This window comes from Pangasianodon hypophthalmus, chromosome 24, assembly GCF_027358585.1.
Source record: "Pangasianodon hypophthalmus isolate fPanHyp1 chromosome 24, fPanHyp1.pri, whole genome shotgun sequence".
NCBI lineage: Eukaryota > Metazoa > Chordata > Actinopteri > Siluriformes > Pangasiidae > Pangasianodon > Pangasianodon hypophthalmus.
In genome coordinates this window covers 14,695,308-14,707,465 of record NC_069733.1, presented here as the reverse complement: position 1 = coordinate 14,707,465, position 12,158 = coordinate 14,695,308, and the positions used below count along the sequence as shown (strand labels likewise).

General features: G+C 38.9%; 1 protein-coding gene across 4 annotated transcripts in view; it reads left to right on the top strand.

Annotated features, from left to right (window-relative positions):
* Nucleotides 1-12,158, top strand: part of grin1b (glutamate receptor, ionotropic, N-methyl D-aspartate 1b) — a 32,513-nt gene that overhangs the window by 11,579 nt on the left and 8,776 nt on the right. For all 4 annotated transcript variants that reach the window (XM_026931222.3, XM_026931223.3, XM_026931224.3 and 1 more), the window contains 12 exons: nucleotides 1,184-1,328; nucleotides 1,418-1,504; nucleotides 1,596-1,731; nucleotides 3,216-3,343; nucleotides 3,569-3,733; nucleotides 6,071-6,189; nucleotides 6,869-6,981; nucleotides 7,097-7,245; nucleotides 8,562-8,719; nucleotides 9,584-9,745; nucleotides 9,856-9,965; nucleotides 10,101-10,246. In XM_026931222.3, the coding sequence (XP_026787023.1) occupies nucleotides 1,184-1,328; nucleotides 1,418-1,504; nucleotides 1,596-1,731; nucleotides 3,216-3,343; nucleotides 3,569-3,733; nucleotides 6,071-6,189; nucleotides 6,869-6,981; nucleotides 7,097-7,245; nucleotides 8,562-8,719; nucleotides 9,584-9,745; nucleotides 9,856-9,965; nucleotides 10,101-10,246 (1,618 nt within the window). The remainder of the gene's footprint in view (nucleotides 1-1,183; nucleotides 1,329-1,417; nucleotides 1,505-1,595; nucleotides 1,732-3,215; nucleotides 3,344-3,568; nucleotides 3,734-6,070; nucleotides 6,190-6,868; nucleotides 6,982-7,096; nucleotides 7,246-8,561; nucleotides 8,720-9,583; nucleotides 9,746-9,855; nucleotides 9,966-10,100; nucleotides 10,247-12,158) is intronic.

The window sequence follows — 12,158 nt, the reverse complement described above, 5'->3', positions numbered from 1 at the left end:
CTTGAAGGTATATAATATGCTTAAATGACTTGATCATGATTTGTTGGTTATAATGCAAGGAGGATTTGAGACCAAGATTTGATTTCAACCCAGTATAGATTAGATTACACTAGGGATTATTGTATTTTTTTTATATTTTTGTAAAGAGAAACATCACACACTACAGCTTCATGCAGTAGAAACTCATATAAATAGAAACTTTTACAGCTAATGATGCCTTCAAGGGTAAAAGGTATCTCTTTTATGCTTGCAGAAGAGGCTTATTTTAATGGAGTTATGGAACAACAGAAGTTTGGGAGAAAGACCAGGGCTGAAGCTCCGCCTACTTCCTAGTTAACTTTAAATTGTAGTCTTTTTTTTTTAATTATTGAGGCTAATGAGTACAAACTGCTCCTCTACATGTTTCCGACAGTACTGTGCAAAAGTATGTAAAATGAAAATACTATCAAAGTAATGAAATTTGAGCTATATTTGTTATGAGAATCATTTGCCTTCAAAACTGCACCAGTGCTCTTAGGTACACAGATTTATAAAGAAATCGACTGCAAGCATCGTTGAGAACATGCCACAGTTCCTCTGCAGACTTTGGCTTTCTCTTCTATCTCTGCAGGTAAAAAAACCCAGAACAGCTTCTGAGCCATGATGAAATCACAGCTCTGTGGAGGCCATACCATCTGTTGCAAAACATGTTGTTCTTTTATCTAAAGGCAATTCTTTATAGATGGAAAGTAAATGTGTATCAAACTAAAATTTGCCCTTTTTAATGATACATTAATGCAGAAGACTATTCTAAATTAAGAGTGGCTTAAATCTTTTTTTGCACAGTACTATATGTGTACCTTGGGAATGTACTGTAATATACCATGATTCCAGCCTCATACACATATCTGGTATGTGTGAGCTCTTGTCAGTGGTACATTCAGGGGCGGCTCACTGTCTAGCTATTGATAGATTACAGTTTAGCCCTCCCATCTAATATCACACCACAGTCACTGAGTATATCTATGCAGTTCATCCTTTTCTGTGTGTGTTGTGAAACTAAGCTCTTCCCTCCTCCACCATACTGAATTATTCTCCATCTTGCAATACACGTCCACCCTTAGTGTCATTCTTCACTGTCATAAATGTGGAGAGAGGGCAATGGTTGACGCAATCTCTCACTCAACCCCCTCTAATGTGCTAGAGTACTGATGTCATCCAAGTATCCAGATGGCCTCACAGGCCGCGTGGAGTTTAACGATGACGGAGACAGGAGGTTCGCCCACTACAGCATCCTCAACTACCAGAAGACCCGGTTGGTCCAAGTGGGCGTCTATAATGGCTCGCAAGTACGCCTTAAACTATATTGTACAGCAGTTTGAGATGTACAAGGAATAAGGCCATCTGAAATGCAAATATTTTACTGATCAACTTACAGGTCATGATGAACACTCAGAGGAAGATCATTTGGCCAGGAGGAGACACTGAGAAGCCAAGAGGCTATCAGATGTCGACAAGATTGAAGGTGTTTAGTATTGATTACTTTTCACTTCATCAATGACAGATTTTTCTCTCATTTATTACGCTGTGATTAATCACCTTTGGTGTCATTGAAGATTGTCACCATTCATCAAGAGCCATTTGTGTATGTGAAACCGACGCTGCGAGACGGAACGTGTAAAGAGGAATACACCGTGAACGGAGTCCTGATCAAAAAAGTCATCTGCACTGGGCCCAATGAGACAATTCCTGGTAATACAGGTTGCAGTGAAAGATAAAGTGGAGTGCAAAAGTTTTGCATCACCTTAGAAAAGCGTTCAACCTATTTTGGGGAGATTGTGTGTTCGAATGTGGCCAGGAATCAAGAGAGCAAAATTGGCCATGCTCTGTGGGTGGGAAGGATGGTATAATCTCCCTTCTCAGTCACAGCAACACTATCCAATCATGGGCGTCTGTGAACTCATGTATGTGGAAGAGGGTAGATAGCACCTTCCTGCTCTGTAACACTGCTTGAGCTGGAAAAAGATGGTAGCTGCCTTGTGATAGGGGAGAGTTAGCTAGAGGGTAGGTATTGGGATGAACAAATTGGGAGAAAATGGGGGAAAAAAGACAAAAATAGTTGGATAGTGTATGCTAATATACAGTATATGGCCAAATGTATGTGGACACCCGACCATCACACCCATATGTACTTGATGAACATCCCATTCCAGATTTAGTCTCCCCTTTGCTATTATAATAACCTCCACTCTTCTGGGAAGGCTTTAGACAAGATTGTGTAACGTGGCTGTGGGGATTTGTCCATTCATCCACAAGAGCATTAGTGAGGTCAGGCACTGATGTTGGGTGACGAGTCCTGGGGTGCAGTTGGCATTTCAGTTCATCCTAAATGTGTTCAGTGGGGTTGAGGTCAGGGCTCTGTGCAGGACACTTGAGTTCTTCCACTTCAACTTTGGCAAACCATGTCTTCATCGAGCTCACGTTGTGGACAGGGGCATTGTCATGCTGGAATATATTTGGGCCCCTTAGTTCCAGTGAAGGGAAATTGTAATGGTACAGTATACAAAGACTTATTCTATATTATTATTATTATAATTGTATTCTATACAATTGTGTGTTCCCAACTTTGTAGCAACAGTTTGGGGAAGATCTTCTTATGGGTGTGATGATCAGGTGTCCACAAATAGTGTCCACAAATTGGCCATATAGTGTATTATAAGTGGAAAAGTAAAGTCAGTTCAAACATTCTCTTTCTGAATGTGATATAAATATTCTCTAATAACATATGCTCACTCTTTGCTCCTATAACTATCTCCAACCTGTTTTATATCCTCTGAAGAGCTTTTGGATCCTCATAGGTGTAATTTTCACCCCAATCTCAGCCAATCTTTGCCCATTCATCATCCTACATTTTTTTGTAACTCTGCCAGCTTTCATACACTGCAGATAAGGTCTGGAGACTGAGAGGGTTGTGGCAAAACCTGGGTATATTTTGGATTGGTGTCTGGTTACAAAATCCACCCACATTTCAACTTCAACTTTCTTGGAATTCAGTTTTTGTAAAGTAGTAATATTTTCCTCTTTCCATTCAGAAACCATTCTGAGTGTGGGGTGGAGCGGGGTTGCGCACAAACTTTTGCACTTAATTGTATACAGTATATGTGCATTTTTTGAAGAAGTATTTGTTGGTACAGATCTGTACATGATTGTTGGCATGATCTTTGGCATACCTCCAGGTCGTCCCATAGTGCCTCAGTGTTGCTATGGATTTTGCATCGACCTCTTGATCAAGCTCGCAATGACAATGAACTTCACCTACGAAGTACACCTAGTGGCTGATGGGAAATTTGGCACCCAGGAGCGTGTGAGTTATACACCTGAGCACTTTATTGATTTACTCCATCCCCTAATTTCCCATTCATCTTTTAGCAAGGTCACTCTCTGGACAGCCATAAAACATCTGCTTCTCTGTGGACATTTACAGTTTGCAGAGTCATTGCTCACAGGTATAATTACAAACGGGCCTTGCAGCGCCGGGAACATTTCGAGCAGGACATATTGCGGAGTGTGATTTCCTCTGTGTTATTAGGTGAATAACAGCAATAAGAAGGAGTGGAACGGCATGATGGGAGAGCTGCTGGGTGGCCTGGCAGACATGATTGTGGCTCCACTTACCATCAATAACGAACGAGCCCAGTACATCGAGTTCTCAAAACCATTTAAGTACCAAGGGCTCACCATCCTTGTCAAAAAGGTACTTCGCTTCTGACATTTCCTCATCACTCCCCATCATTCACTATGATTAAAGTAGATATTTAATATACTTTACACTAATTACACTATTGCAAGCACTCTTTCTATATTAAAAAAAGATATCATGATATATTAAAGAGGATCATGTAATAGCAGAAAACCTTTAATTGTCAGATAGAGACAGAATAGTGGAGAGATGCTAGAAAATAAATGTCTTCCTTTATTTATAACACGAAGCAGACAATAAAAAACCCAACAGGCAAAAACAGTATATCAACAAGCATTTTGAGCCATTTTCTTCTTCCCATGATCCTCAGGAAATTTGGATGATATAACTTCCTTTTGAACATGTGACTTCTGGAATATTAAAAATATTTCATGTACATTTTTCATAGCTTATAATGGATGAAACACTGAAAAGGATGTTTCAAGCATGAGAGGATAACAGATTCACACAATAATACACAAATTATAAGATTTTTGCAGTATGTTGATGTCTGTATTAAATAAGTGTAGCTATATTGAGCTGTAGATAGTTTTTTAAATTAATGTTTTAAATTATTTATCTGAAACGCCCACATAGGTTGCTATGAAGGCCATTTTACCTGTGTTTAAAAGGTCTTTTACCTTTACTTTACTTATATATTTGTATATGTTAAATCAGTGGGACAAAAAAATGGCACCCCAGTCGTGGATTCGCCCTAGTAATACATGCTAGAAAGTGCAAACAACACAGCAATGAGCAAAATAAACTGAGGAGTATGGACACAGGAGTAAAAAAGGCTGGAATGAGCTACAGCTGAGATCAATTAGTAAGCAAAGGTGCTGGAGTGAATGGGATGGGATGTGGGTGTGGCTGTTGGATAAGGATCGGTGTTAGAGTTCCTGAAAGATGCAGCATTTGTGATAGTAAGAAAAATCAAGTGGCAGTCACTAGTATTTTGCATTACTGCCTTGCTGCTTATGCATATCTAGGAGTTTACTTCTCAAAATCCTGTTATTATTGCAACAGTAAACCTACACTGATTTATAAAGGCTGGTAATAATTATTGACTGATACTGAATGTGCTATTTATCATTTTGTGAACATATCATCTTCCAGGTCACATTATTATGATGTTATTGGAAAGAATATAAAACAATATGGAGCCACAAACCAAAATGAGTTGTGCAAAGTTTGCATTTTCCAGTCATAGTCAGCCTTCTCTGCTGAGCTGTCTGTGTTTTATAACTGACTTCTACATCGAGTTCAGAGCAAGTTACAGTAATATAACTTAAATAAAGGAAACGGAATAAAAACAATAATAAACAGTAATGTAAAAACAACAATAATTATATAACCATTAGATAATAAATAGATAAGCTAAACTAAAAAAGTATTCGCTAAAAAAGTACTCGCTCTATCGTCCAGATTTAACGAGTTTGAATACCGACAATGCTACAGCTATCCATGGCCAAAAGTTTGCCAATTATCTGTAAAATTGCCTGTGCTCTGTGGGTGGGAGGGATGGCATACCCTGCCTCCCCTCTCAATCACAGCCACACTAGCTAAACATGGGCATCTGTGAGCTTATGTATGGGGAAGACGGCAGATAACACTTTCCTCTGAGTGTGTTATGCTGTCCTGTGATGCAGCACGACCAGCAGTTTGAAAAGATATGGTTGGCTGGCTTCACGTGTCTTGGAGGAAGCATGTGTTAGCCTTCACCCTCACCAGTTGGTAGTTGTCGTATGATCAGGCAGAGCTGGCTGGTGGGTGGGAAATAGCCAAGACCAAATTAGGGAGAAAATGGGAGGGAAAATTAAATCTCTGTTTATTTGCATGCCTTTCTTGGTAGATCACCACATAAATAAGCCATGCCCACCAGAACCAATGCTCATTAAAATGCCTATAGTTTGTTAATTTTTCACTAGTAAATATACCCCTTAGTGTATTAGTGTATTAATAAATTAATAGTAAAATAAATAAATAATAAATAGGTATCAGAATCCCACATGCATTGAGTTAACTATCTGCCAATGATTTGAGGTCAGTGTCATTTAAACTCCATCAGAATATAGTAATTGAAGTTAATTAATAAAAAGAAAGTAATTAATTCTGCCTCTAAGTCCTCTGAGAGCAGGCCTAGAAATCTGCCCAGAAATGTTTTACAATTCCTCTCGTTAATTACATTTCCTCCTCTGACTATATCTGAAGCTGAAACTTGTGACTCTGTTTACTTCTGAAGAATCTAATAATACACCTACAGAATATTTCGGATGCTCCATATGGTGGCAGACTTGCCCGTGTGGGTGGTGTGTGTTCAGGCTGTGAGTAATGCCATGTTGTTGAATGCAGGAAATACCTCGCAGTACACTGGACTCGTTCATGCAGCCCTTTCAGAGCACTCTGTGGTTACTGGTGGGTCTTTCGGTCCATGTTGTGGCGGTGATGCTCTACCTATTAGACCGTTTCAGGTAAAAGAGGCTCTTTGCATACTATATATTTATCAGTTCATTTCATTGTGCTGGGCATACAGTGCTTGTGGAACTACTGAACATGTACACTATATGGCCAAAAGTAATATATGTGGTCACCTGATCATCAGACCCATATATGAGCCTTCTCTAAACTGTTGCTGCAAAGTGGGAGGCAAACAATTGTATATAGGATGTCTTGTATGCTTTAGGTTTAAGATTTCCCTTTACTGGAACTAAGAGGCCCAAACATGTTTTAGCATGACAGTGCCCCTGTGCACAAAGCGAGCTCCCTAAAGACATGCTTTGCTAAGGTTGGTAAAGAGGAACTCAAGTGGCGTACACAGATCCCTGGCCTCAACCCCACCGAACAGCTTTGAGATGAAACTGCCCATCATCAATGCCCGACCTTACTAATGCTCTTGTGGCTGAAAGGGCACAAATCTCCACACCCACGTTCCAAAATCTAGTGAAGAAGAGTAGAGGTTGTTATAGCAGCAAAGGGAAGACCAACTCCATATTAATGCCCATGGGTGTGGAATGGGATGTTCAGTGAGCACGTATGGGTATGATAGTCAGGTGTTTACATACTTTTGGACATTATATATTTAAAATAATACCAATGATGAAGACATCTTGAGTGAGAGTGTCTTGAGTTGAGATGTGCTTCGCTCTGCAGCCCATTTGGAAGGTTTAAAGTGAATAGTGAAGAGGAAGAAGAGGATGCCCTCACCTTATCCTCTGCCATGTGGTTCTCTTGGGGCGTACTTCTGAACTCCGGTATTGGAGAAGGTACCTGACAGCAAACAGAATTACTCACTCAATCTGTCTCATGAGAATTTACTCAATATATAGATTTTTTTTTAGCAGGCATGTCTCGTGACTGCTTCCATCTCTTTTCCCCCAGGTGCCCCACGGAGCTTTTCGGCGAGGATTTTAGGTATGGTGTGGGCTGGTTTTGCTATGATTATAGTTGCATCTTATACTGCCAATTTGGCAGCCTTCCTAGTGTTGGATCGGCCTGAGGAGCGTATTACCGGCATCAACGACCCTAGGGTGAGATCATGGCTCCGGCCTTGCATGTTATAAAACTGCACAGAAAATAGACACCACCTTTACACTCTCCATGAGTCTCATGTTTTATGCAGTACAGTATTAGGAAGAGCAATTAAGTCGGTCAAGGACGCAACAAACCTCTTTTTCTTACCACATATTTTTAGATGCCTTTCTTTCACCATGGGAAACCTCTAACCTACCTACCCTGCTGAAATCACATCTAATATTTAAACAGAAAAGTGTTTCTCAGACTTTTTTGCAAACCCTGTTTAGTGTAAAGAATATGTATGATCACAGCACAGGTTACTCCTCTGAGGATAACCTGTTTAAATATTAAGCTTATTGAGTAAATATGAACCATCAGGAGCTATTTGAATGTTTTATTTCTGAAGATTGCTCCCATAAAACCCTTACCGAAAAGTCACATGACCATCATGTGGGATTAGTGGCTGACGTTTCACATGTGAAATTTACACACATCAAATGTTATGTTTCACACATTTTCACATATTTTTACGTAATATTTACAAATGATTTTTTTACATGATACATTTATTTTCACCTGTTTTTTTTTTTTTTACAAATGAATTTTCAAATTTTTTGCGATTTTCACATTTTTTCCCGACATAAATAATTTATTTTCACATCTGCTTTTTTCCCTGCATATGATTCATTTATTTCTGACATTTCTTTTTACCTGATGTCACATTTGTTTTCTTGAGTTCACATGTACAGTTTCTTAGGGCATAACATGTTGAAATGTGATCACATGAAATTTTCTATGTGATATTTCTACATATAAGGGAAATTCAAATCAATTACACTGTGTTACAGCATTGTGTATTATATGAACATTTATTTCTAGATTTATTCTTGCAGGTTGGTTCAAACTTCATAATTTATGCTTGTTTCTATATTATATTGACACATTATTAGGACATTAGTGTGATTAGCATCATTTTACACCCAATTTAATTCAAATGAGCAGTTAATAGAATTGCAGACCCCCTGGTTATTTGTCATAATCCAGCTCCACATCAAATTAAATTATTAGGCATACAGAGGATACCCTACAATAGGACAAATCAGTGTTGCTACTGAATGTTAGTAGAGCATGTTGCTTGCTTTCAGTGGTGTTCAACAAGCTGGATTCTGGGACATCAATGCATGCTTTTTAGGACACACATACAGCCACTGGAAAAGGCTCACATTTGGTTATTGGTCTCCACAATCATCAGGCTTGAATGATTGTTTGGGATGTAACATTGATTGGTGCAGCTGAAGAGGACAGTTTCTGTTGTGCTGTTGTCTTACAGCTGCGAAACCCATCAGATAAGTTCATCTACGCCACGGTGAAGCAGAGCTCTGTGGACATTTATTTCCGGCGTCAAGTTGAGCTGAGCACCATGTACCGACACATGGAAAAGCACAACTACGAGAGCGCTGCTGAGGCCATCCAGGCTGTGCGAGACGGGTCAGTGAGACAGATAAACTCATATTCGGCTCAGCCATTTGTGGTGTTGTGTTTGTCTTGACATACAGTATAAACATAATGAGAGATGATCACAAAGTATATGATGAGCGGAGCAACAGAAAAGCGTTCACCCTATTGTCAAGAGATACAATTTCAAATCCCGACTGCAGACAACTGTGGCCAGGAGTCTAAGAGAGCAAAATTGGCTGTGTGATCTGTGTAGGAGGACTAGCATTACTCTCTCAGAACGATGCTAGCCAATCGTGGGCGTCTGTGAGCTCATGTATATGGAAGAGTGCAATTAGCACTTCCTCCAAGTGTGTTTGACTGCATTGTGGTGCAGAATGAGCAGCTGTTTGAAAAGATGCAGTGCCAGACCTGCACTTGTTTTGGAGGAAGCATGTGTTAGCCCTCACCCTCCTCCACTGGGAGCTGACGAGTGATAGGGCAGCTGTCACTGCTGTGGTATAAGAGTGAGTAATTATGTAAGTAAATTTTGTAAGTCTGTTGTTGAATAAAACAGCTTGGGGCATGATGTTATAGAAAAATAATCAACTTGGGGTGGTAACAGTAACTCTGCACCATACCACCCAAAAGTTGAATCTTTTCCTGTCATATTCCTATCATTCCTATCCTAAAACGTTTTATTCCTTCCTCATATGAAATTCTGAACAGGAAATGCAAACTGCTATCATTTTATTTTGTCATTATTTATTTTTACATACAATACATGACCTTTTTCATTGGGATAATGAAGAAAGGTGTAAAAACCTAACTAAAAAAATAAATGACTTGTTTCTAATTGTCTTTGGAGAAATTAGGATTCAAACCAGCAATAACACACAGTTCCTCTCATTACTTTAGCAAACTCCATGCGTTTATCTGGGATTCAGCTGTGTTGGAGTTTGAAGCCTCTCAGAAATGTGACCTGGTCACCACGGGAGAGTTGTTCTTCCGTTCAGGCTTCGGCATCGGCATGCGTAAAGACAGCCCGTGGAAGCAGAATGTTTCCCTGGCCATTCTCAGGTAATGCCATCATAATGCATCAGATCAGCCATGTTGGATTTGCTTTGCATTTCCATCTTCGTCTTCATTTAAATGGTCTAACTTAGGACGTATGCACTCTGAATCAACAGCTCTCATGAGAATGGGTTCATGGAGGACCTGGATAAAACCTGGGTGAGATACCAGGAGTGTGACTCCAGGAGCAATGCCCCAGCCACACTCACCTTTGAGAATATGGCAGGTATGGGCCACTTCTTGTAGAAACAGTCTTTTTAGAGATGAATATATATTGCAACGGAAGTTTTATGGCCTACGATTACGTATCATGGGACTTACGTTGAGATAACGGTGAGATATTGCAACTTTCGTTTCGCAGGCGTGTTTATGTTGGTGGCTGGCGGCATTGTCGCCGGGATCTTCCTCATCTTCATCGAGATTGCGTACAAGCGACACAAAGATGCTCGCAGGAAGCAGATGCAGTTGGCCTTTGCAGCGGTTAATGTCTGGAGGAAGAACCTGCAGGTATGGCACTCCCTTTTCTTCCTTCTTCCTACAGGATAAGAGTCTGCATGAGTCTCTAGACGGCTGCCTACTGCTATTACCTGCTGTTTCTGTTTATGACAGTGAATGCAAATAAATTGTTGATTTCTTTCAGCTTTGAGATAGAGAGCTCAATTTAAGGGTCATTTTGAGGCAAATTTGATATAGGTATTAAGTAAAGAGTGCAGCTTTGATAAGAGGCATGTTACACTCATAGAATAATGTAAGCCACGGGTTAATAAGGTTACATTTAACACCAACTCTCTATGTATTAATGCATGTAAACCTAATTTGCATGGTGATTAATGAATATTTATTTATGTGCACTGCAATTACAATAATAGTTAAGAGTATAGTTAAGGTAGTTAAAATCAGGGGTTAAATAGGGTGTGAGCACATGGGAGCGGAGCTCCAGCACCATTGGTTTATTCGAATAAACTTAAATTCCTTAAAAGTCTTAAAATTTGATGGAACATGTTGATGAAATCTGTGTAACTATTCGATCTGATAAATCACATTCTGACATTTTTTTGGAATAACATATTAGGGTTGACTAAAATTAATCAAACACTTGAGTATTCACTTGTCATTTTGGTATTTCTTTTTCTATTTAGTATTCAGAAACTTCATCTTTACCTTCCTACCCCCTATATAAGTGCACCATGTAAGCAATTAAATGGTTTCTCCACCCTATGTAGTGCACTATATTTTTAAATTGCGAGCAGTTTGGAATTCATCCAAACACATTTACATAACTTCCACGAAGACTGTCATGTGACTTAAAATATGTGTTGCTTTATAATACCAACTATTAATCAAAGACCACACTGGATGCAAGTCTCCAGATACCTTCAACCATTATTTTTATTTTACTTCTGTAATTGTTGCACAGTTGCTGAAACAGATACAATTCTTTCAGGTGTGATTTTTTAGGGGTGTCAGTATTTTGCTACAAATTATTTTTAGAGAAAGACCTTGAAAAAGTACTTCTAATGAGAGTGAATTTTGTGAGAACAAAGATAGTTTGTTCAATTGTTGAAGTGGAAACTTGGAATTATTGTGTTTTGTACAATCATTTCGACTATTAATTCTGGTGGGCATTGTATGTTTTTATTTTAAACAACGCTTATATATATACTGAGCAGTCAGATGTGGTATCTTGGCTAATTATTTATTTAATCATGTGTTATTCACTTTCTTTTGAGATAGTATTCAGATACTTGGAAACACCACCTAGCATCCAAAGTCAGGCCAGCCTTACTAGCATTATTATTAGTATTACTCCTAGAACTACAACTCACTGCATAAATTAGTTAAGGATGCCTCACCTTTTTCCTTTAACCTTTTTCTTTTTTCCTACTTTAACATTATTCAAAGTAATTCCAAAGCTTTGTCACTGAGGTAGCTAGCATGATAGCTAGCTAGCCTATTTGAAATAGCCAGATAAACAGTAACCACTAGACTTGCTAGCAAAATCAAAAATGTCTTCATACACAAGGCTAACATCATGAGAATTGATATGAATTGATATTGAATGTATATGGCCAGAGGATATGACTATGACTATTAAATATTTTCAGTTAATAGGTTTAAAAAAGGCCTTTTTTAATCTATCATGTATCTCAATCATTTTGAACTAACAAACCAGGAATACTGACAAATTGTAGTTATCTAAATTAAGCTATACTGTTGCCACTATATACTGTAGGAAGAAGGGATCTCATGCATCCTTATACATATATAGGAAGAAGGGCTCTCACCTAATACCTCCCTAAATCCCAATTTAACCCCTGATTATAATGAACAAGTACAATATCAGCACAGATTTAGGCAAATAAGGTGCAAATTTGGACAGTAATATGAGAGGTTCACTGCAAATGCATGCCAAGGATTG